The 26,063-nt window shown below is 44.3% G+C and overlaps 1 protein-coding gene across 2 annotated transcripts; it reads left to right on the top strand.

The window, feature by feature from the left end:
• The first annotated feature begins 1,661 nt into the window (after positions 1-1,661).
• KREMEN1 (kringle containing transmembrane protein 1) lies at positions 1,662-25,949 on the top strand. Of its 2 annotated transcripts, XM_085238251.1 has the most exons (10): positions 1,662-1,958; positions 9,084-9,246; positions 9,636-9,727; positions 12,700-12,751; positions 13,861-13,985; positions 14,311-14,464; positions 17,317-17,649; positions 18,161-18,319; positions 18,787-18,871; positions 19,564-25,949. In XM_085238251.1, exons 2-10 carry the CDS (start codon positions 9,210-9,212, stop codon positions 19,724-19,726), a joined length of 1,200 nt encoding a protein of 399 aa, XP_085094377.1. In that variant the 5' UTR covers positions 1,662-1,958; positions 9,084-9,209; the 3' UTR covers positions 19,727-25,949. The 2 variants fall into 2 exon arrangements, with proteins under 2 accessions (XP_085094377.1, XP_085094376.1); XM_085238250.1 differs by lacking the exon at positions 12,700-12,751 and having other exon boundaries at positions 1,669-1,958.
• The last annotated feature ends 114 nt before the right edge of the window (positions 25,950-26,063 follow it).

The raw sequence follows: 26,063 nt of genomic DNA, 5'->3' as shown, positions 1-26,063 counted from the left end.
TTAGGTGATGTGGTATATACGAATCCATTATTTAGTATCTTCTTTTTTCTCCTGCTTTTAATATATCTCACAACAGCCAAAAGAGATTTTAGCACGTTTTTCACCTCATGGTTGTGTACAATGAGAGCTTTCTGCATACTAAGAATGAGGCATATAGTGTGTATTGATGTAACACCATAACAAGGCACTGAAACTGTGTTTTGTGGCTGACACATTCAGAGTAGTAAAATGGGTCTCTCTCTCCTTCGTAGATATTTGAAGGTGTCATTACACAGCAAAAGTATGAAGAAGCGGAAAGAACAAGAATGTAATGACAAGGGCTTCAAGCTAAAAGAGGGGAGATTGAGGTTGGATGCGAGGAAGCAATTCCTCACTCAGAAGGCAGTGAGGCCCTGGCAGTGCTGCCCAGAGCTGTGGTGCCCCATCCCTGGTGGTGCCCGAGGCCATGGATGGGCCCTGGGCAGCCTGAGCTGGGGGCAGCCGGCACACGGCAGGGCTGGGGGATCTCTGAGCTCCCCACCAACCTCAGCCATTTTGTCATTCTATGATTTGTGTTAGACAAAACAAGACTAACTTTTCCCTGATTGCTTTCTGTTTGTTTGCTTGGTTCTTTTTTGCTGTTGGTGTTTGCTTTCTGTTATTTACTTTTTAGCAAAGAAGTGCTGGCACTGCTAAAATGTCTCACAAGTCAGCGAAGAAACCTCTGCAGAAGTCTAGACTCTGGCTTCATTATGTATGACCTTGAGAAATAAATAGCTTTTCTACCCACATGGAGATAGAAAAAGAAGAAAAGGAAAGCCATCTGAATTTGCATTCACCATTTTCAAATAGAGACAACGAGCTCTTACCCTCAGTTCTGTGGTCTGTCAGTAGCTGTGTATTTGTCTCTATGTATGCTATGTAACCTAGACTCACAGAATGGTTGGAGATGGAAGGGACACTCAAAGGCTGTTTGTTCCCACTGGCTGCAGTGCACAGGGACACCCACAGCTCCAGCAGTGCTCACAGCCCCGTCCCCTGACCTATCCAAATCTCCCCCGTTCTATTTAGAGCCCATTTCCCCTTGTCCTATTACACAGAACCTGCTGCAGGGTCTGTCCCTTCTTTCTTACGGCCCCTTTGGACACTGACTCTCTCAGCCTGTCCTCGGAGGGGAGGTGTTCCATCCCTTGCCTCAGTTTTGTGGCCCTCCTTTGCACGTGTCTACGCACTGCAGCAGTCCGCGTGCTCGTCTCTGTCTACCTACGTCCGTATTTGTATGTTTGAGGCCGTATGCATCCGACTGAGTCCCTGCATCGCCCCGCACACCCTCCGGCCCGTGCAGGGCTGTAAAGAGCCATAGCGCAAAGATTACAGCGGTCTTCTCCCCGCCCTCCCCTAAGGGAAGAAAAGATGCGCCGCATCTGCGCGCTGGCAGACAGCCCCCGGGGCCGCCGGGCTGGCACGGCCGCGGGGCTGCGGGGCAGGCAGGAGGACGCGGGGGGACGCCGAGAACTCGGCGCGGCCGGCGGGGGGCTGACGGAGCCGCGCGGGGTTCGCCCGCCGCTGCCTCGCCGGTCGAGAGGCGGTCCCGGCCGCGAGGATCGCTCCGCGGAGCCCCGCTGCGGGCGGCACGGCCCGAAGCCGTCGGTGTCAAACGTAAAAGCGGCCGCGCCGCCGTTCCGCGCCTCAGCGGGGAGCAGCAGGTTGGGATGTTGGTTTCTATCCTTTCCTGTCACATGGCTGGTAATAGGATCCCTCATCTGCCACTCGGCACCTCGCTGGGGCGCACTTACAGGACACATGCTGTAGGGCCTCCGCTTCCCACACTTCGCGCTCCTCCCGGCCGCCCGCGACCACCTCCGCTCCGGAACGCGGTGCGGCCCGGCGGCCCCGGCCCATGGAGCCGCCCCCTCTCGCCGCCGTCGTGGCCTTTTCGGGACTGGCGCTGAGCTGCTGCCGCGAGCCCCTTCTGTCCGGTGAGTGAGGGAGTGAGTGAGTGACACCCGGCGGGGACGCGGGGGGAGCCGGGCTGAGCGGACGGAGCCGCTCGCAGATCTTCTGGCGGGGCTGAGCGGCGGCAGAGCTGCAGTCTGTCCCCGAGCTGTGCGGAGCCGCGGCTGGCACGGAGCTCTGCCGTCCGGCAGCACCTCGCTCTGGGCAGCCCGCTCTGCTGTTAACAGCCAGCCCGGGGCAGCGCGCTGCAGCTCGGTGATCTTTAAGGTTCCCTCCAGCCGAAGTCGTTCTGTGATTTTGTGATCGGGTTTGCGATAACATCCCTTCCTTATCGCCAGTTCGGTGCGCGGTGCCGGGTCCGGAGCGGCTGATCCGGACGGTCCGAGTGTCACAGCCACCGGATGCGCGGTCCTCCTGGATGTGCTCTGAATAGTTGAATCTTCTTTATTCTGCTTAATACAGAATTTGCACTGCTTCCTCTAGCTGTGAATAGACACTTGCTCATCTTCACGTTTTGTAGGTACACTTAGAATCATAGAATGATTGGGGTTGGAAAGGACCCCCGAAGGCCGTCTGTTCCCACTGGCTGCAGTGCACAGGGACACCCACAGCTCCAGCAGTGCTCACAGCCCCGTGCCCTGACCGTGGCTGTGTGCAGGGATGGAGCACCACCACCTCTCTGGGCACCCTGTGCAGTGCCTCACTGCCCTCAGTGTCAAAACTTCTTCCTTACATCCAACTTAAACTTCCCCTCTTTTTGTTTGAAACCATTTCCCCACATCCTATCAATCCTACCATGTCTGATTATCAGTCCCAGTACCATCAGGCAGTGTTTGTTGCACAGTTGGTAATCCTTTCTCTATTGAAGTTGAAGAGTGTCATCTTTTTTCCAAACACAACTGTGGACAGAACACACTGTGTAAGCAGCCAAGTTTCACACAGCTGCATGTGAGCATGTAGAGGATATATCCCTGTAGGAGTGTTTGGTTCATAGGCAGTGTAGAGACCTCTGTGCACATCCATGCTCTGGCTGCATAGATCCACAACTACTAAAGGTGGCAGAGATGACTGAGCACAAGCAGCTGTGGGGAAAAAAACACGATATTACAATGAGTGAATGTGTAGCAAAGATAATGGATCCAGGAAGCACAGCCACCTACCTTCCAGTTTGTATTAATTCAGTCACTGAGATCTGCAGTACTCAAATCTCAGTCATACTATATTTCTCAGTAATTGAGGGGTGAGGGGGGTGGAGTAGTGAATGTGTTGCCTATGATTAAAGGATTTTTTGAATTTGGTGCTTTTTGTGTTACAAAGACAGAGAAACTGAAAAGTCTGTCAGTTTCATTGAAGAAATCTTGTTTTATACACTCAGTGCAATAGGCTGTCATTTTTAGTTTCTGTACTTATAGCCTTCATTTGATTTCCCACTCAGAAGCGTGTTTGATTTCCCCTCTTCCCTTCTCTGTTATCTTTCTGTTCAGCAGTAGCGGATCTCTGTGCTGTGGTTTCCTTCCTTTGAGCTGTTGTTTCACCCCAAACCTTTGTGTAAAGCAGCTCTGCTTTGTGTTCCTTGAGCAGCCATCATGCAAATCATCCAGCAAGCAGTTCTAAGCAGGCTGAGATAGTCACCCTAGGCGCTTCGGGGGATCGTGCTAGTACATGCACAGAGCCTAACTCAAAATCCGGAGTTATGAATGGATTTTGGTAGGGTGGAGCCAACGGAGTGGGAAGGAGGCCGGGATTACACGCTGCCAGCTGCTCATTTTGTCATATCACACCACAGCGGTTGTGCAATTGAGCTCTCCCTCCATCTGCACAGTGGCTGAGGCCCACGCTGGTAAAATTTCCGGAGGGATTCGGTCTGCCACACTTGACAGTGGAACAACAGATTTAAAACTTCACAAAGAAAACAAATGGGTGTATTAAGGAGCAGAAATTCCTCTGGGGCTACATCATGCATTCTTAGTTCCAGTGATAAAGAAGCTCAGGACAAGTGTGGTGGTGGAACCGTACTGCTGTCCTCTCCCAGGCTGTGCCGATGGATGCTGAAGATGAGGTCTGACCCAATGTCATTGTGACCACTCTCTACTCTGAACCAACACTAAATATGACCGTTTCGGAGCAGCTGAGGACCTCAAAAGATGATGCGTGTATGCCTGTGTAGGATGAGAGATTTTTAAACTACATATAGAACATCTCTATACTGCGTAGGGGAAACCTTCCGCTTCAGTGTCCTCGTGGCATCACAGCAGGCTTTCACTGGCCTTATCCTCCCCAAAATAATCTATTTTCCATCATAACATATTATGGAATAAGGTTTTTTCCTGACCAATCCTATGAAAATATGCAAATGAACATTTGGTTCAATCAATAAAACTGCATCTTCAAAGAAAGCCATTGCGCTACTAAAAATATTTTTAATAATGACCACAGAAGCCATATTTGTCTCTTTGATCTCCTGAAGCTTCTTCTGGTTTTAATCAGCGTTCCCACATGCAGAATTGTGGCAACCTATGATAATAGAATCTCTATTCGTGTATCCATGGGGAAACAAAAACGCTCTCATCTGAGGAAGGTAATTGGGTGCTGTGCCCCTTCCAGCCGTGGGCCTCCATCGCTGCTGGGGTGTCTTGGCATCGGTTAAGTGGTTTCTGTCCTTTCCTCTGTGCCTTACTCTCTCATTGAAGTGTTTCTGCTGTCTAATTATACCCTTTCAATCAAATTAGAGACTGCAGCATCTGGTTAGTGCCTGTAACTGTTGCCATCTGCACCTAGATACAGTGCTTGCGTTTAAGGAGGAGTGCTGTGATTGCAGGCTGCAGCAAGAGCAAGGAGAGTGGTTCTGGTAGAATGGAGATCACCTGAATCTCTTCTTAAAGCACTATTAGAATGCATGCATCAGGCAGCTGACACGCAGTCCTTGTTGGACTCGGCCCACACTCATATCCACGTTCATTTTAGGAACCTTTCCTTATTGCTCCAGCCTTGCAGGACGTTTAAAGTCCTGGTTGTTACACTTCTGCAGTGAAACCTCGTATTTCAATGGCAGCGGTTTTCATTTAGCTTTGTTTATTCTTTTATCCTTAAAAGAAAATGCTGCTTCTCATGGAGATGTTGCTGGTAGGATCTCTCCTGCTATCCCTACCCGGAGCAGACAAATAGACAAGTAACTTGATTATTATTTTTTTCAGTGAAATAGGAATGAGTTTTTTACTCTGAATTTTCAGTGCAAAGCTATGTATGCACCCCAGTCATACAAGAGCACTCTTAAACCTTCCTGAATCTCCATCTCTTCAGTCTCCAATTGGTAGCATCATTGAGTGCATCTCTGAAAATGATGGACTTTGAGGAACACTCAGAGGGCTTAAAATCAGATCAGAGAGTCACAGGATGGCTTAGGTTGGAGGGGACCAACCCCTGCTATGGGCTGGCTGCCCCCCACCAGCTCAGACTGCCCAGAGCCCCGTCCATGGCCTTGGAGAGGAAGGATGTTTGAGTATAGCTGTTTTCTTTGCTTTTCCTCTCATTTATGCAGAGGAGACTGCAGAGGAAATAAAGATGTTTGTATTATTTCCATCACTCATCATTTGGCACACATCATTTGGCCATCAAGGACTTCAGAGCTGCAGACCAACACATGGATGTCCATGTTAAAAAATCACTGGAAGCCAGTGCAGACTCTGTAACTTCAGTGTTATATCATCAATGCTTCATTCAGGATAGCAGCCAGACTGTTACATTTTGCACTACCTTAATTTTTCAAATGGTCCTTCAGTGGTGCCCATGTGGAGTGCAGGCAGCCATACAGTTCCACAGTAACAAAGGCAGAAATGATCATTGTAAGGTCCCTACATTGAAGAAGAAACCGAAACAGATGGAAAAAATTTCTACTACAGCTGCTGTTTGATCTTCCAAATGTTGATCTGGCTCTAATAAAACTAATTGTGAACCTGTATCTCACACAGAACGCTTGCTCAGAGTGGACAACCATCCCAATTTGTTTCCTGCTTTTTGCTTTCTGGTATTTTCCTCTCAGTAGGTACTTCTCTAGACTCAGCAATCACTTAAAGGAAGAGTTATTTTACTACCATGGTTCTGACTGTGATTACTGCTGTTTGCAGGCTTTCCCCAGAGCAGCAGATGCAGCAGTCAGTAGGTGGTTAGTAGAGGGAAGTCATGGTGAACAAAGACAAAGGTACTGAGTGTGCTGAGGGTCCTGCAGTGCTGGGAATTTTATAGGGAACCCTACAAAGTATAACGCAGTAGATCTCAAGGTAGAGGAAAGTAGGGCTGAGGTTCTTTTTATTGAATGACATTGCTTATGTGAAACGTTTGTACTTCAGTGCTGTGGCAAAGTAACTATTATTAATCACTGAGCATTATTAGCCATTATCCAAATGAAAATTTCCAACTAGATTGCCTCTAAAAAAACAAACAAAAAGTATTTCATTTGATTTTGTTTGTTCACAGCGGCTATATTTCATAATTTAAAATAAAGCTTTGTTGTTTCTTTTCTTCTGGGATAGTCAGTGTTTTTCCATGGTATCTCACTTCCTCCCCTAACAAACTAATGAAGCAGAGGAGCTTCCCCATAACCCAGGTGATAGATTTTCCCCTAATCATAGAATCACAGAATGGCCTGGGTTGAAAAGGAGCACAATGCTCATCCAGTTCCAATTCCCCTGCTGTGTGCAGGGTCACCAACCAGCAGCCCAGGCTGCCCAGAGCCACATCCAGCCTGGCCTTGAATGCCTGCAGGGATGGGGCATCCACAGCCTCCTTGGGCAACCTGTTCCAGTGCCTCACCATCCTCTGAGTGAAAAGAACACCTCAGCCCTGCACAGGAACAACGCAGGTATTGTTGCAGCCACCTATTACCTTGAGAGCAGAGTGCTGTAGCTAAGAGGAACAAAGAGAGATCTGGCTCTTCCTTCCACACCATGTCCTCAAAGTACTGAAAAAGAAAAAAGGCTGAAGATGAAAACGAACGGCGGTTGCTGCTGCAAGTTAAAGCACGGGCCAGTCTTAGCAGATCCTGCAAGGGCTGATGTTAACTTCCGTTCAGTCTGTGTGCCAGATCGCGTTCAGGTACTGTAGCATTCCTTACATTGCTGGGGAGATGTTAGTACACATTGCTTCGAGTTTGGAACTGAAAAGCAAGAAGAGTCGTAGCATTAAGCTGATGAAAGCACCTTTTCTGGCCATGTTTGTCCCTCCTCACAACTGCTTTGTTATACCATACGTTATTGTGTCCATCCAGTTTATGTTTTCCTCCCCTTTCCATCAAATTCTGCTATTTATTTTGCTGCGACAGGAAAGCCGTGGTGTCCATTTCAAAGCAGGAGAAGCGCTGAAGGACAGTGGCACCGCCGGTGACTCAGAGCATCTTTTTTTGTATGTTTACACAAATGTTTGCGGTGACTCAGATACTGGAAATTCAGATCTGCGTTTTCAAGGAAATGCACATAGCCCACCCGCCTGGCTAACGAGGCTGGGTTAATTAAAGTGAGGAGAAGTGTTAATCTGAAGCTTGTTTTTTGCTCAATCAGATAAGTTTCTCTTCAGGAGCACCGCGCCAGGGCCAGGTGCAGTGCTCTCCCTTTCCTTCAGGGCACTGGAGTAGAATATCTCTGCAGCTGTTCCATGAGAATGAATGCTATCAGATAAAAAGAGAGAATGCTGTCAGATAATATGGAATGCTGCCCAGCCTGCAGCTAGGGACAGACGTTTGTGACTTCCCCCAGTAATGCTACCAGCACAGGGCCATGCTTATGGCCACGTAAAACAGGATAACATTTTAATTATATCACAGAACGTTGCATTTTAATACTATTTTTTAATAAATTCATGGATGATAAGTGTTACCAAGTAAAATGGACTTCTTTATGTTCTTTCTGGAACAGGTTGCCCAAGGAGGCTGTGGATGCCCCATCCTTGGAGGCATTCAAGGCCAGGCTGGATGTGGCTCTGGGCAGCCTGGGCTGCTGGTTGGTGACCCTGCACACAGCAGGGGGTTGAAACTAGATTGTCATTGTGGTCCTTTTCAACCCAGGCCATTCTATAATTCTTTTTGGCGATTGTTTCTGGAAGATTGGAACAGAGTAGATGTCCCTCTTCATTGTAGAGGAGTTGGACTATAGGTGAGCTATAAAGGTCCCTTCCAACTCAAACCCATCTGTGATGATTCTGTGAGAACCACACACTGTGATTGATGTTGGAAGGGATCTCTGGAGGTCATCTTGTTCATCCCCTCACCTCAGGCAGGGTCAACTGAAGCAGCTTGCTCAGGGCCATACTCAGATGTATTTTGAATATCTGCAAGAAGAGAGAATCCATCACCTGTCTGGTAGACCTATTCTAGTGATCAGTCACCTTCATAGGGCATCTTTTAAAGAACTTTTAAAATCAGGATATAAATGTTTACAAGATTCACACCTACAAAATCTTTCATTTTGTAAGGTACGGATGTTCACAAACGTATTTAATTTAGAATGAGAGCTGGGCAGTGTGCTGATAAGTAGCAGACTGATAATGTCATGTACTGTCATGTTTGGAAAATCAGCAAGTTACAAATTCAACCTAACTAGCAAAACACAGAGAAAGCAGTAAAAAGTGTGATTTTTTTTCATTCAGAGTATGTACTTGATTGTATTAATCACACTTCAATCCCAACCAAGGTGTCTTATAAAGAACTGAGTAAAAATCATAGACCCGTAGAATGGTTGGAGTTGGAAAGGACCCCCAAAGGCCGTCTGTTCCCACTGGCTGCAGTGCACAGGGACACCCACAGCTCCAGCAGTGCTCACAGCCCCGTGCCCTGAGCGTGGCTGTGTGCAGGGATGGGGCACCACCACCTCTCTGGGCACCCTGTGCAGTGCCTCACCGCCCTCAGTGTCAAAACTTCGTCCTTATATCCTGTTTAAACCTCCCCTCTTTAAATAGTGAAATCATAATCCCTTTAATGGGTGTTTGGCTCTATCAGAAAATTTAGAGTGCAAACAGCATCCTCAGTTGCCTATACAGTGGAGGAAATCTGTTAGTGAAAGGAAACTGGAGTCTTGGGGATGGGAGAGCAGGCAAGGGAAGAGCAAGTAATCACCAAATCTACATATATTCTCTCTCTTTCCATTTCCATTTCTTCCCAGAATGTTATACAGCAAATGGGGCTGATTACCGTGGCACTCAGAACCAGACCTCCCAACACGCAGGGAAGCCTTGTCTCTTTTGGAATGAGACCTTTGAGCACCCTTATAATACTTTGAAATATCCCAATGGGGAAGGAGGGCTCGGTGAGCATAACTACTGCAGGTAAGGACTATCTCATTGCCACCAACGTTGCCTCGATGCAGCTTTAAGCAGTTGGCACAAATTAGAAGCATGTCAGAACCATGAGTATCTACAGGTCCTGTTTTATCCTGCGATCAGAACCCTGAGTCTTTGGCTCAGCACACAAGTACCATTTGTAGAATAATAGAGAAGTGATGTGTGAAGCATCACAGCACGCTTCACATGTGCTACAACTACAGTGATTTGAACATCCTGTCCACTTCTGTTGTTTTGTTGGCATGTAATTGCAATGGGTTAAATGTTAGAGCAAAAATAGTGTGAAACTCAGGTTTAGTAAGATTTATTTTTACATGGTGTTTAAAGATGACTGATTGTTCACTCACTCACTCTCTCTCTTTTTTTCCCCCCAGGAACCCTGATGGAGATGTCAGCCCATGGTGCTACATTGCAGAGCACGAGGATGGAATATATTGGAAATATTGTGAGATTCCATCCTGCCGAAGTAAGAGAACCATGTAATTAGTTCAGGCCTGTGTCTCTGCCGAGCGGAGGTTGGCAGTTATACAGCAGTGGGTAGTGATTTTCCAACAGAAACTAGCACAAGGCCAATCAGCTTATTTTCATTTGCAAACTAAGCAATATTTGAAACGGATCTCTGGAGTTAATGACAAGGTTGCTGTGTAGTTGTTCCTCCATTGCTGCTCTCTTCATCTCCTCTCAGAATTACTGGCTTACGTTATTTACATTAAAATAGAAGATGGGGAAGCACTCAAAACATGTGGAGTACTTCTAGTTTTTTTAATCTGATGAAATACACCGTTAGCTTAGTACAGTCTAGAGGAGAAAAATGGATAGGAAATGATCAGGTAGGTTTTCAAAAAGATGTATACGTCTCCATCACTTGCGGTTCATTTGTTAAATGGGTAGCATTAGTTTGATGTGAATAGCACACACCTATGGAACTGCTAGGAGGAAATAGGGGCAATAGAAGTGGACACAGGGAAAAGATGAATAATTCAGATCGTTCTCAAGTTATTCATCTGAACGTTCCTTCCAGCATCTGATATTACCAATGTATGATACTGCTTACCTTATCCAAAATGTGTTTCTCTTTTCAAGGTTCGTGTCAGTACGTTCCCAGATTTTCATTCCTGGATGCTCCAGGATAAATTCTGAAGAATCACATTTTAAACATATTACTCAATATTAACACCCATAACTGACCATTTTATTAGGTCTGATCACTGATATATTTTTCTCCTAACTTCTGTGCCTCTCTGCCCAAGAGATTGCCTCTGCATACACTGTTAAATATCAGAGCAGTTGTCCTGATGTCAGCATACTTCTGATTTAAGGAAGTACCCTTCAGAAGGACTCCCAGAATTAATAAATTTGTCTGGGTCCCAAATTAAAGAGTTTGCATTTTCTTTAAAGATGACAGATTTTAAGCAAAGTCTCTGGATATGTCACCAGCAGGCAAATTCTCCCACTTCATTTGTTCTATGCAAGGAATCCTTGTAAAACAAATCTCACTCACTTTCTCTGTGATGGGGGGATGAGGATTTATATTTGGATGCTTACTTGCACAGATAATCCAGATTTATATTTACAAAATACCCTTTTGACCAGTAGCAGCTGTTTCGAGCGTTGCGCTGAAATTGGATACTAGAAAAAGGAATTATAGCAACAAAATGTACACTACAAGTCCATCCAAGTCTTAATGCAAACTTCATGGTTTATGACGTTGTGTAATTAAAAAAAAAGCTTATTCCTTACTGTATCGTCTGTTTTCAGTAAGCACAATGATAAACCTCAGCCTCATCAAAACTAACAAACCTGTGAATTGCGTAATACAAAACTGAGTTTTGTGGTAGAGTAAGAAAGCAGTTTTGTAAAGAAAACTCATTTCAATGTTTTGGGGAGTTAAAAATTTGTGTCCTGTAAGCAACCTTTCCATAATTATGTCTGCTACTAGAAAAAACAAGTATAACTTAGTTACAGACGATACCCACATAATGCCACATAACACCAACAACACGAAACTTCTCTAGAGACATTTGCACACAGTGATTCACTGCAACTACAATTAAGCATCTGTGATTTTATCATCTCTTATTCACACGTACTTAACATAGAATGCTTAATTCAGAAACGCATTCTGCACTTGTAAACACGCTGTATTGGATTTAGCAGTGGTAGATGAGAATGGTTGTCATGGTGCAAAGGCCAGTGGTAGTCCCAGGGGGGTGGTCCCAATGGGTAGTGCCCCAAAGGAGCTTAGTCTTTCCTTTCCTCCTTCTTTTCTCAATGTCTTGTGTGCTGGTGTGGGTATAAACAAATAAAAGGGAAAAAAAGCAGTTTTTGAAGGTCAGAGGAATTAATCAGTCACAGAAATATTTTTATTATCCATATAGATACATAATACATACACATAGGACTGTGGGATATCCTGGGTTGGAAGAGTCCTTGGGACATCATCGGATACAACCTGCTGCCCAAAGCAGAATCAGATAACACCGTTATGTTTATACCATCTTTGCTGATTAACTCCCAGTAGCAACACAGCAGTGTCTCAAGTTTAGGACCAGCCCATCAGTAGCCAGGGGGAGAAGGGATGCAGCAAAATCATGTATACATGCATGGTAGTCCATATTTTCTCAGATCATTTAATCGTTTGATGTGGGCCTACTCAAGTACTCCTAGCTCTCTGTGGAGCACGTAGCCATGAGGTTATGTATTGTGTTGACTTAATAACAAAAAATATTTGCTTGGAAATTGCTGCTCACTATTGGCTAGACTGGTGATTCTCCATGAACAACTGCTTATTCCAAACCGCGTGGCGGATTTTGTTCGCTAGATATGAGAAAGCTGAAAGCTCACTGGGACACTAAGGAGACTAATTGGCTTTAGGATTTTACCCAGCTGCTGTGCTTTATTTAGTGACAAAATGTACAGAGTTTTCAAAGGTTGAGTCTGGTTTCTTTGCATGGGAAACACTGAAGGACTAATCTTCTGGAGACATGGCTGACGGGTCTCACCAATAAAGCTATTAAGTAGGTATATATATTAATATGTGGTTTTAGAAATCCCAGGTCCTCTAGCAAAAGGAGCTAGACTGGTGGCGAGGAACTGTTTTCTGGGCAGTGAAATAATGTGCTTTACAGAAAACTGAGCTCTCTGAGAATTATCTGTCCAGATGTACCCAGCTGGGTGGGGTTGTAAATGGGAATTTCCAAAGGTATGTTAAATCAGGCTGTAACTTGAATTCACAGCACTTAGAAGCTTGCTGCTGCAAGGCATATCCAAGCCATAAATCCATGCAAGCATTTAGTGTTGAAAGTGTATCATTCTTAGGAAAGAAAATTATTTTATCAACAATATTTGAAGTAACGTGATCTAAGAATTAAAAAAACCCAACAAATACTTGAATTTGATTCTTCCTAACTTTGTTCTTTCCTTTGCTCTTCTTTCTAGTACTGTAGTCATCCTCAATTGCAGATCACTGAGAGCTATTCCAAAAGAATGGGTAAAAGATCATCTTTGTTAGAATGGGATAAATAGAAGTTGTGAATTTAGTGAACTGTTTCATTGCACATGTGGGGAGGTATAAGGAAATTCACCAATGGGACTTCCCAAACCCAAAGCAGAACTGAGCCAGTTGTAAAGATGGCTCCTTCTGAATGCATATGGGAGGACAGAAATACTGAGGCGCTCAGTTTGCTAAGACAGAAGGAAACAAAGCAAAATATAAACCAAAACTACGATGATTTTTGGATGTTCCTACCAACTGAATTATTCAATTTATTTCTATTTCTATAACTCTTTTCTTTCTCTATTTCATTCTAAGTGCGTGAGCAGACATGACAATTAGACAAGGAATAATTTTATGCCCTTTGCACAGAAGCATACTCCACACAGTTTCTCTAGAAGTCATGGCTAAATTCCAGTGATTAGATGAAAAGCACAGAAACAAAACAAAACAACAAGTTATGCCCTGAAGAGAAAAATCTCTCTTTATGACCACCCATAGTGATCAGTGAGCCTTGAAACATTGGTAGGACAAGGGGAAATGGTTTCAAATTAAAAAAGCAGAGAGTTAGACTGGATTTAAAGAAGAAGATTTTACACTGAGGGCAGTGAGGCACTGCACAGGGTGCCCAGAGAGGTGGTGGTGCCCCATCCCTGCACACAGCCACGCTCAGGGGACGGGGCTGTGAGCACTGCTGGAGCTGTGGGTGTCCCTGTGCACTGCAGCCAGTGGGAACAGATGGCTGTAGAGTATTGCAGGTATACTGCTAAAAGGCTGTGATGCTGTTTCATCTCCTGTCATTTATCCCTGGGAAAGTTTGGAAAACATGACACAGAGTAACATTTCTCACGGTGTAAAGACAATACAAGAAAATACAGAGAGCTGCTTAGTAACAGGAGAGTAGTTAAAGAGGTCGGTGTCTTGAAGAGGGCACAGGCTGCCCAGGGAGGTGGTGGGGTCACCATCCCTGCAGGTGTTCAGTGAACGTGGAGGTGTGGCACTGATGGTAATGGCACGGTGGGGCTGGGTTGGAGTTGGACATGGTGATCTTAGATGCCTTTTCCAACCTTCATGTTTTTATGGCTGTTGTCTGTTATTCTTGCCAGTGCCAGGGAATCTGGGCTGTTACAAGGATCATGGAGAGCCACCTACTTTGACGGGCACCAGTGAGACCTCCAATAAACTTACTATCCAGGCATGCATCAGTTCCTGCCGAAGTCAACAATTTAAGGTGATTTCTTTGACATACATTTACAAAATGTTTTAAAAGACTAAACCATGGGTGTCCAGCCTTCTGGCATGCTTGGGCTGCACTGAGTGAAGAGAAATTGCCTCGGGCTGCATATATGCTGCTCTAGGTGCCCTCTAGTCCAGCTTTCTTGCTAGTTTTAAGCAGGATCCTAACAGCTCAGTCTGTGGTGGGACCTCTAACCACAGACTAATCAACTTCTCCAAAGCACATGCATTCTGCTGCCAGCTTGCTTGTTCCCACAACCTCCTGCTGTTACACCTTTAAACATGACCCCTCCCTTCCTTATGCATCTTTGTTGTCAAAGTTTGCAGGCATGGAATCAGGTTATGCCTGTTTCTGTGGAAATAACCCTGACTACTGGAGATACGGGGAGGCAGCCAGTACGGAATGCAACAGTGTTTGCTTTGGAGACCATACTCAGCCTTGTGGTGGGGATGGCAGAGTCATTCTTTTCGACAGTAAGTATTGAAACAGGCTGAGTTTTTCTCAAAGGAGAGGCCTCAAATGCTGAGCAAATTAGGGGAAAGGGCTTAAAGGCAATGAGAACTGTTGAGCAGAAAAACACCTAAATTCAGTATAAAATAAAGCTGCTTTCCACTTCAGCTTAAAATTCCCATCCGTTAATAATGTGAAATAGCTCTTCAAAGAAGCAACGCCTGCTTAGGCAACTGACTGCTCCAGAGATTGTCTCTTACTTCTCCGGAGCTGGTGCTAACTCTGCTCTCACAAACACCCTGTTTTTCCTTATTAAGCCAGACAAGACTTGCTATAACTCGGTTACACAATGCAAAGCAACAGAGAAGAGCTGGGGAAGGGTGTACAGCAAAGGTACAAACAAGTCAAATTTGCTATTTAACCATCACTGATTTCATAATTTCTTATACATGGAAATCTTTCTTCCTATTACTTGATGGCCACTGGGGATCTCTTCCAACTCAAGCCGTTCTTTGATTCTTTGATACTACTTTATTCAGATTCTCCCCCAGTGGAGCTTTATACTGCTTCCCATATTGTACTAGCACGCAGGCTCGTACTGTTATATCCACTGATACCTTCTGCTCTTGGCCTCCTGAATTCATGATGAGTAGAAGCATCCTTTGTGGCATTTCTTCTTTGAAATGACCGAGGGCTCATCCAGCTGTTACCCTGAGCACCTGCACTGTCTTTTCTGGTGAGCAGAAAAAAAAGTCATTCTAGTAACCACCACCTGTTTGGTTTTGCTGATTAGCAACACCTGCTCGTCTCATTCCTCTTCCCCAAGGTCACTGACTTCTAATCTACAGATTGTGTTATACCTCCAGAACCATCGCTCCTGATACCTGCTGGCTTCCTGAGCTCATCATTTCCAAGTCCTTTCTATGCACAACACTGTCTTATCCTTTTTCTGTCTCTTTCCCACCTGCAGAGTCCCATGGTCCTCAATGTAACATCCAAGTGTGGAAAAGAGACAGGGACAGTAAAGATGCAGTGGCAGGCATTGAAGAGTTCTGTGTCTTTAAGCTAAACTTTTTACACCCATCTGTAACATTTACCTATGTGTTTACGTGCTGTTGTCATGGCCTAAAGCTGTAACATTCAGACCCACAGCACAGAACTCTTCCAGTTCTGCATAGAACTGGGATGGGAAGGCTGCCCAGACTGCTCCGGGTGCCCCATCCCTGGAGGCATTCCAGGTTGGTTGGGGCCCTGGGCAGCCTGAGCTGGTGTGGGGCAGCCAGCCCACGGCAGGGGTTGAGGCTGGGTGAGCTTTAAGATCCCCTCCAACCTAGAAGCTATTCTGATTCTCTTCTTCTATTTCCATTCCGTACGGGGAGCTGCTATACTTTGTGGAGCACTAACCATTAGCATTCACAATTAATATTGCCTATTTGAAGAGCACCTTGCGTTTCAGTTGTTACAAACAGCACAGCCAACTGTGGCAACACCTACCAGCCATTTGCAAAGAGCAAACGAAACCCCACTGTCCAATTTCAATTCTAGCAATACAGTCTATTCAAACAATTCAATCTACTCAACTACATCACCAGCTGTTAGCACGGAGTGAGTGCCAAACACAGATTCTCTGTGGGCCTTTGTACCTCGGTGGGATCTTTCACATTCTTTAAATTCTCCTTCTTTCATGCACTCTCAGTCCCTCTGTGGGGTCTTTTATAGTGCAGCACTGGTGTGAGGTTTGCTGCTATGACGAGGCCGTGCTCCAGAAAAAAAAGGAGAAGTGTTTTCACTTTATTTTCTGGCAGACATGCTCTACTTTTTCTCGTTCCCCCAGCTTGCTTTTAATTTGCATTTATTAGAGGCCTTGCTCAGAGCCCTGTGAAAATTGAAACACTTCAAAACGTGTATTTACTTTCTCCAAGGACTCTGTTACAGTGCTTTAAGCTTTCAGAGAGAAGACCTCTATGGGGGAGTGATCATTCTGATTCAAACAGTTCTGTCTGAAATATACTATTTCATATTGAATGTTTAGGATATATATATATATTTGTGTATATAAATACACACACATGCATCATTTGTGTTGGAAGGGACCTATAAAGGCCATCTGGTCCCACTGCCTGCAGTGCACAGGGACACTCATAGCTCCATCAGTGCTCACAGCCCTGAGCCCTGACCGTGGGTGCCTCCAAGGACATATATATGTATATATATATAGATATCAAGTCAGTTGGCTGGCACTAAACTTCCTCTCTAGATTCATTGCTGAATAGGTCTGCACTATGACCCTGAACAATCATTAAGGAATGTAAAGTGTCACTGGGCACTGAGCTTAAAGGATCGTATCACAGCAAGTAATCTAATAGAATTGCATTAGACTTCATAACAGGCACTTATTCAAGTTACTTCATGACAGTAAGGTTGATCAGGAGAAAGGATGCTTAGAAGGCACATATAAATGTTCACTGAGATTATTAACGAACTAGAACATCATTCATGTGAGGACATTATTTAGCTCTGGGAAGAGAAGGCTTGGGGTTGGGTTACTAATGTGGATAAATACCTGATGTGAGGGTGTAAAGATAAAGCCAAACTCTTCCTGTGGCAGTAATTCTGTGTCAGAGTAAGGGGCCAGAAGGAATGTATCCCAAGCAAATGCCATGTAATATATTGCTCCCAGTGCTGTGGGAAGTAAATAACCTGAGGCCAAGAGACACTGGAGGAGCAGTGCCCTAATGCATAGGGCCCACCCAAGTGCATGCCCTAAAGTTTGTGCATTCGAGTTCCACAGAGTGGAAAGCTGTGTGTGATGGTTGTATTGCCTGCACTGGTTTCTCTTTTTTAATTTCTTTTCCCTCTCCTCTTTGTTTCACAGCCCTTATTGGTGCCTGTGGAGGGAATTACACTTCTGCTACAGCTGTGATCTATTCCCCAGATTTTCCTGACACATATGGCACAGGCAAAGTCTGTTACTGGACCATACAAGTCCCAGGAGCATCTCAAATCCTCTTCAGCTTTGTCCTTTTTGAAATCAAAGATGCTACAGACATGGTGGAATTGCTGGATGGCTATACCTATCATGTTCTAGCTCGTTTTAATGGGAAGAATCGGCCTCCCCACACTTTCAACATCTCCTTGGATTTTGTTATTTTGTACTTTTTTTCAGATGAAATCAACCAAGCCCAGGGATTCGCTATCAGATACAGAGGTAAGAGGTTAGCCTTGTTCTTTGTGCATTTCAGTGTGTCATTAAAGCATGTAACTCATCCAAAAACTCCAGTCAGCTGTGCATCATCCACAGCAACGTTTGCATTTTCAAAAAGTCAATCCTATATGCACCTACCTATCAATACAGATTGGAAAATAAAAAAGTGGAAAAAAAACCCCAACCCAACAACAACAATAATAACACCAACAAATAGTAGTCCAACAGCATCTTTGGTTCAACTGAGCTCTTTCCAGTGGTTCACTCCACTTATCTAGAAAGTCATCAGGAGAAAACACTGCAGCCCTTCATTCCCACTGCTCTGATCAACAGCAGTGGAAACAAAAATTCTGAGAACCCCTTCTGGGTGAAGCCCCAGTTTGACATCAGACAGAACGTGCTCCCTGCATTCCCTAAACGGACCAGAGAGAAGCACGTTGCTCTAAAGTACAAAGTAAAGCCCTATTACATCTGTGTAGAAGTTGTTGATGTAATCACACTGTTGTGTTTTCAGCTGTGAAGGACAATGTGCATCAGAACAAGATTGCAGCAAATCAGACCCTTTCAGAGAAGAGAAATGAACACACAAATTTCAGCATCAACGCAGCTCGGTCATCAAAGATACTTTATGTCATCACGACCAGTCCAAGCCATCCCAGCAGCTCCATGCCTGGTAATGTCATCTCCAGTTAAGATGAGATTCATTTGCTTTGCTTTGTTACTTACTTTGTAGAAGTAGTGAAATCAGATAGGAAGTCAGAGCACTTCAGTGACCGTGGAGGTGGCAGAAGGTGCTGAAAAAAAAGAGCATGCATTGATAGAGTCTCGAATTAGCTTGGATACTGCATGCAGCTCAGATATCCCAGTGCACAAAAGCTACTGCAGTTCTACAAAGAAGGTTGTAGACACAGATGGAGCAGGTGAATGGGTGGGGGAGGTGCCACTGAAATGTGTTGTGTGTCTGGAACTTTCACGGCATCTTTATATTTGAATTGGAAATAACACACTTCCCTTTTCTTTTTCCCTTTTTCCCCATTCCTTTTTTATTTTTTTCATTCTTCTCTCTTTCTTTTCTGTTTTCTTTTCCATTTCCTTTTCCTTTTCCATCTCCTCCTTTCTCCTTTCATTTTTCTTTTCCAGAGTGGACAATATACAGTCTCACAGCACTGCTCATTCTAAGCGTTACAGCCATATTGGCCAAGATATTTCTCCATGTTGCCATGAAGTAAGTACAGAGCAGAGCTGGCCCTGGTGAATTGACATCTCAGCTCTGTTCCCCCTTGTGGTACACTTCATTTCTGTGCCTCCTGATACTTTCATATTGGTCAGATTCAAAATCAAGTTATTTATATCCTCAAGAGTATACGAAGTACCTATATACAATATATACATAATATGTGTGTACATATATAGAACCATAGAATGGTTGGAGTTGGAAGGGACCCCCAAAGGCCGTCTGTTCCCAGTGCCTGCAGTGCACAGGGACACCCACAGCTCCAGCAGTGCTCACAGCCCCGTGCCCTGAGCGTGGCTGTGTGCAGGGATGGAGCACCACCACCTCTGTGGGGACCCCGTGCCTCACCGCCCTTATTGATATTGACTTTCTTTTAATTAAATATTGAAAATGATTCCAAAAAACCCACAAGCGTAAGAATTTGTATTGTGGCATAACACACAGTATAACTTTTTACCTGATTGAAAAACTGATTTTATTACTATCTTTCTATACCATCGTTTGGTCAAAAACTAACCAACACTTCAAATCCTGATACAACTGTGCAATGTGGGGGAAAAATAAGTGTCATAGATATAGTGGAACTTGTCAGCATTACCAATACAAAAATAATGTTATCACACTAATAACAGCAGCTTCTTTTGTACCTTAGCACTGATGATGAGGTAATGCTTGTTTCCTAGATCCCATCAGATCCCACCTGCAAATGAAATAGAGGATTCCAGTGAGGTTACTGCTGCTGGAGAGATCTGGAGTATATTCTATCGGCCATCCACATCAATATCCATCTTCAAGAAACAGCTGCGAAGCCAGCAAGACGATTGCAATCCACTGGTGGGAAACTGAAGTGTCTTTTATTTTACAGGAACCAATCTTCTTAAAATCCAGGTGATTTGGGAATAACCCTTTTTTTTTCTTCCCCTCCCGCTCTCATACTTGTCTTCCAAAAAGTCAATTCCCAAAGTCCTTTGTGTGACTTTGTCTGTCTGCTGTTCTCTTTTGTATACTGGTGGCAATGGATTTAAGTGATGCAATAATTTTCAAATATCTGGAGCTCATCAAATCTGCAGTGCTGTCAATTACTGCGAGAAGAAAGCATTCCCCTGCCTGTGAAATTAAAACAGAGCTACATTTTTAAGACTAATGCCCTTAATTGCCAAAGAACTGAAACATCAGTGGGGATTTGATCTGCGGAATAATTTCTCTTTGATTGCAACAGACAGCATTAACTATTTTTTCTCTTTGGTAGAAGATCTGTTCACCTACAGTGCTGACTTCTCATCCCACCACTGGGGATCAGCAGTGAGTGTGTCAGCCTCAGCAAGTCCAGCCCTGTAGATACTTAAGAAAACAATGACAGGTCAGATAAGTTGTTGGGAACAGTTGGCATTCATGAGCAGCTCCTTCAGCTATGGCAGAGTGAATTCAGTGAGAGCCATTAAAGTTCTGTAAATCTGGTTAGGACAAAGGGTGTAAATATGAGTTTAAATATCCTGCTGCTCGTAGCAGACAGGTGGGCATGCAGACACTGCTCAGTGTCTCTGCCAAGGGTAACGGAGACGAGCGAGAAAACCGTCACTGAGTTTACATTCAGTATCCACCCTCCTGTTACCGACATCGAAAGCTTCTCCCCTCATGAGGACTGTAGATTTCATTGAAGGAAACGGGGCATTTAAAAATCAAACGACGACACATTGTGCCTTGCTGCTCCGAAAGTAATGCCTCCTGTTTCGTGGCATCGGCTCATTTGTGGCTGATGGTGGTGGTACGGCAGCAGAGGTTGAAACTTCCCACCAATATCCCATTCCATTGCTGAGTGACAGATGGCAGCAGAGGGGCACTCTGACAGGATGGTGTCTGATGTGGAAGTGTGTATAAAGCAAAGGTGTATCAATGAATTCTTCCATGCAGAAAAAAATGGCCCCCCATTGGCATTCATAGATGCTTGCTGAACGTTTATGGAGATCCAGCAGTGGATGTGAGCACAGCGAGGGGTGGGTGGTGCGTTTCAGCACAGCAGCACTGGGTCACTTCTGCTGGTGCAGGCTTTTATGTGCACGGCGTGCAGGCTCTTGCTCATCACTGGTGAGAATGCATAGTTAATAGTGGCGACTATGTTGAAAAATAGTGCTTTGTAGCTGAGAATTTCCTCTGTCAAATTGTGCTATCGTGCTCTTTGTATCTGTTGTAGTTTGTATGGAAATAAATAGGAGGCACTACTTTCAGAGCAACCTACATAGATCTAGACTTTGCCTGAACTGAATCAATTCCAGCTCCATTTATGCACCACAGATGAGTGCCAGAGACAGCTGAACGATTGCACAATAAGTGCTTAATAGAAACAGAACTTCACTAAGCCAGCAATTATGGAATTGTTTATATCAAAAGTAGAATATCATGGAAGCAGCTAGTAATTTCTTGCATAAGCTATTGGAAAGGTTACAGGAAAAGTTAACACAGTATTGCCAACGATTAAGACAGCAAGAATTGTAAAGTATGTTGGTTCTCTCTTACATGTTGGACTAAAAGACATTGACTCTTTCAGACTTAACAAGACATTGAAAATTGCCTTCTTAACAATCAGTGTTTACAAAGACCTGTAGCAAAACAGTTTGCTTTCTATCTGTGCTTAGTCTGGTTCACTAATGGAAAGCAGAGAGTCAGAGAATAAAATCAGATCCCAAAGAATTATGCTATGAGCACAGCATGAGGAAGCTTTGCCTTTTCTTACCAAAAATTCAGCAGTCTAACCTGTGCAGTCAGAGGAAAATTCATAAAGCACGTAATTAATGCCAATGACTTGAAAGAATACCCAGTGACTGATTTCTACTGCAAAAGGACGGACAAAACAGTTTTTACATCTCTTCACGCTTCAGTGGTACAGTTGTATGTGGCCGACGTAAATGGTACACATTTAAATGGCACTTTGCTATAAGGGGTTAGGAGAAGAAGAAAAGCCTGACATGCACAACTGTTATAATCCCACATGATTCAGCACACAGAAATGCCTCTATGACACCGGCAGCTGACAGCTGCCCTGAATACCACGTTAGCGTTTGCAGCATTGACTTCAACAAACAGAAAATGACTGCAGAACAGGAATTTGTTTGGACTTTTACCTGAACAGCCTTTCGAGCTCTTACCCAGCAGTTCCCTCAGTAGTTTGGACAGGCTGCAAATACAGCGTTGGGTCACAGCTTCAAATGCTTTGACAACAAAACCATCACAATGAACCATCTCTCATGCATTCCAGCCCCTGTCCTGGTGCCTTCCTCCCTGTGTTGTGCTGCAATGGTTGGCTACATGGTGATGCAATATGCTGTTATAATTACCATAGCTTTTTCTTCTTGAGGTTAGGGTAGAGTAGGATAGCATAGTGTGGGGTGGGATAGGATGGAATGATCAAATGGAATAATAGAACAGGAGAATAGAATAGATCAGTTGGAAGGAACCTGCCAAAGATCATCAAGTCTTCACGGCAGACCAATAGTTAGAGCATATTGTTGAGGGCATTGACCAAATGCTTCTTGAGCACTGACAGGCATGGGGCACCAGCCAGCATTGCCCTCCCTCAGATACTTTCAAGGACCTTAACATCATTTTTATATTGCGGAGACCAGAATCATATACGGTATCCAAGGTGAGGCATACTGTAGCTAAACAGCAGGAGGAATCACCTCTTTTGACAGGCTGGCTCTGCTGTGTTTAATGCACCCCAGAATGTGGTTTGCTCTCTTGGCTGCTACCACGGCCATGTGGAGAAGCAGGCATAGGACTGAGGGTGCACCAGAAATAGGAGCAGCGAGCACTTTGCTGGTACCCCAGCACTGCATTTTGTGAAGCTGCTTCCTAACTGTGTGCAAGAAGTTGTGGGTGCCTCATCCCTGGAGGCATGCTGGGATGGGGCCCTGGGCAGCCTGATGTGGTGGGGGGCAGCCAGCCCACGGCTGGGGGTTGGAGCTCGGTGATCTCTAAGGTCCCCTCCAACCTCAGCCGTTCTATGCAGCATGTTGGTTACAGAAGTCCACAGAATACGTGGACCTCTGCTGGCAGCCAACAGGAGAAGTGGCCTTCCCAATTCAAAATCTGCTTTTAAAAATAGTTTGTTGACTAAATGATTTTGTACGTACTTTCGTCTTAATGTTTTTTAAGTTGGAGAGAAAATAGAGACTATAACTTAAAAAAAAAAAAAAAAAGTGTGATGTCATAGTAATATATTTATATATGTATAGGAAATTATTTAATACAGGATATTATGCTTGTATCTTGCTAATGTTTCATAGGAAGATGTTAGTTTACACTCTGAGAAAAATAAATTTTCCATACATTGTAATCATGGGAAAAAAAGACCAGAATTTATTGGTACATAGGATAGAATGGCACTAAGAAGAGTAACTCAGCCTCTCAGTTTGGTAACGGTGATGAAACAATTGCTTCAGGTGCCCTTTCTTCCTTTGAATCTCGTGTCTAGCTTACAATTTTATTTGGTTGTTCATCCAATCCTGCTAATTCATGTGCATATACTCTTGGGACCATCCTAACATCCAACATCTTCATCTATTTATTCATTTAAACATTAACATCATCTGACTTGGGGCTTTATAATGCTGCTCATCCAAACAACCCAACAGCACTGCACAACTATGGTTTCTGTAGTCCAGGATCCCCTGGAGATGGTATAAATGTGAGATTTTTACTGGAAAATGAAGCAGCATCCTGAATGCATCCAGGCCAACACACCGGCAGGCATTGGCTGCCGCTGGGTGAGCATGATAAGCTGTTCCAGTTTCACCTTCTGCTCACTGAGCCTTCTCAGCCATTGCAAAAGACTGCTAAAGATGTTGTAGTGCACCATTTTACCAAATGGAAGGGTCTACTGCAAAACCATAACTCTCAGCAAATACCCAATCCGACCAGCCCAACTAGTTCTTAATAGCTTACAGAAACGTATTTCACAATCCTCTGATGAAATACACTTTAATGAGAGTTTCACCTGAATATTATCCTAGACATTTTTGAGTAAACGTATCATTCTGCTAACTTGAGTGAAAAGTGGAGCCCTATTCCTACAGCACCGCCCCCAGTACGTACGTGTAATGCAGCTCTCAGCTTTACTGAGTGCTTGTGCTTTTCAGGATGAAATTTTGCATTCCAAAATTCAGTCTGAAAGACAATTTACTGTAAATCCAGGGGATATCCCATGAAATAAATCAGACTGACAAGAAAAGAACAAATCCTGCTTGAAATGACTCACCGCTGAAGTATGTGCTGTGTCTATATGTGGTCATCCCGCATTTGGCAAATGGCTGGAAGTAACAATTATAAAAAATTAAATACAGTAGATTGCCACGGGAGGAGCCCAGTTTGTGTTGCTGAAGTGTAGAAGAGCATTGCATAGCAGAGGGAGGAGCCCAAGAAAACTCTCATTTTCTTTTAGAAACACCACTGTCACACAGGCACTGGTCTCTTCTTACACAAGAGGGGATTACTTTGCTCTCCTTTCTTGCCATCCAGTCTGTGAGACTCCTTTTAAACTTGCTTATTCTGGAAACATTTGCCTTATTTTTTATTTTTTCTAAGCACCAGCTTCATTCCCGTGAGAGAAATGTATTCTTTACTCTGAATGAGATCCTTTCATATCAAGCAAGTCACAGAAGCGCAGGGCATCCCTTTCCATCAAAGATCTGGTTTCGGGTCTATTGTATCCCAGACAAAGATCTGGGCAGGCTGGCTCCAGCTTTAAGAACACAGCCACCTCCAAAAGACACTTCACCACACGAGGAACCCATCAAAACCAAGCACTGTGTTATACACAAACAGCTGTGCAAAACATAAACAACCAGTACTGTCAACTGTCTGCCTTAGAATTCAGCGCACTCCAAATTGCTACTGCCAGAATGAGACCGTGCTCCAGAAACACCAAGCATTAGCATTGTGTACAATCTCAGTAAGAAGTAATGCTCTTCTGGGTGAATTCTGAGGTGACTGAATTACAATACACTGGAACAGGCCTAGATGAGAGGGGGAAGAACCCTAATCCAAAGGGTTACCAGGTGGAAACCTTGGTGAGATGGAAGCAACCAAAGGAGAATGGAATTTTTTTGTGTCACTGCATGAAGAACACATAACATATAGAGGCAAACTATTTCAACAACAGCATATATATGTGTTTTACACGTACATAGATGCACGGAGATCATTATTCACCAGTGATCACATCCAAGCCATTTTCTTCTATGTGTTAATAAATGTATTTGATCATATTGTGCCCTCTGTTGACTCGATGAGAGCAGCACAACGCTGATTTTAACTGCAGTGGAAGCAATGATTTCATGATCCAGGGTATGGACTTGGGTGTAGCCTATCTGTTCAACAGACTTCTCCATTTGTTGCATCCATTTGCACCGTGATGGCTCGGGCCTCAAAGCAGTCTTAGTTCAGAACAATAGATGACTTTTATCTGAAATTAAACCACAAATAAGTTCCCTTGCTACAGGAAACATGCGGGTTCCAAATAGAAATGAGGATGCCTTCCAGCAGGTGTGTGCCAGCTGCCATGTGAATTGAGGCTTCAGAGACTTGTGTGACCCTCTCACACAGCCTTCTCTCTACACAGAAGTCCAAGAACTATCCTGGTAGTTACAGATTACCACCCTGCAGCGTCAAGCTTCATTGCATCTCCTTCCCCATTTCCCACTTAAGCAGAGCACTTAACCCCATCTTTTCTACAGCACGCTTTGGTGCACTACGATCTCAATCCTCCTCTCTTCCTTCTGTCTACACCTTTGCCCTCCCTTCCTTTGTAACCTTTAACATCTAACTTCCTCCTCCTTAACAGCAAGACCTGCCAGCTGTGAGCAGGGACACCAAACAGCAGGCACTGAGACTGCTGGAGACACAATTAGGAAGGAGCTAAAATCAAGTAGCGGCCTTACACTGAGCATAACGCCCAGTAAAAAACTGATTTATTTTGTATACTCCAGTGTGGCACTTACCTGAAAGTTGAATGGTCCTGGGACAGAATATTACGGGTTGTCCCCAAAGGGAAAAAAAAAAAAAAAAAAGAAAACTTTGCATTTTTTAAATCACAGACGCTGTTGTATCTGTATGTGTGTGTATGCATAGATGTGTCTACCTGTTATTTAACAAATGAGAAGCATTGCTGTTAAAAGCAGTTCATGTA

Source organism: Meleagris gallopavo, chromosome 17, assembly GCF_905368555.1.
Source record: "Meleagris gallopavo chromosome 17, MGAL_WU_HG_1.1, whole genome shotgun sequence".
NCBI lineage: Eukaryota > Metazoa > Chordata > Aves > Galliformes > Phasianidae > Meleagris > Meleagris gallopavo.
This window is presented reverse-complemented; position numbering and strand designations above follow the sequence as displayed.

What these genes read in the sequence shown, in the direction of transcription:
- KREMEN1 (XM_085238250.1), top strand. Translation starts at nt 1,880, where the DNA reads ATGGAGCCGCCCCCTCTCGCCGCCGTCGTGGCCTTTTCGGGACTGGCG. An exon ending in TGAGATTCCATCCTGCCGAA is followed by an intron (nt 9,728 to 13,860) that starts GTAAGAGAACCA and finishes TATTCTTGCCAG; the next exon opens with TGCCAGGGAATCTGGGCTGT. An exon ending in TCCCAGCAGCTCCATGCCTG is followed by an intron (nt 18,320 to 18,786) that starts GTAATGTCATCT and finishes TTTCTTTTCCAG; the next exon opens with AGTGGACAATATACAGTCTC.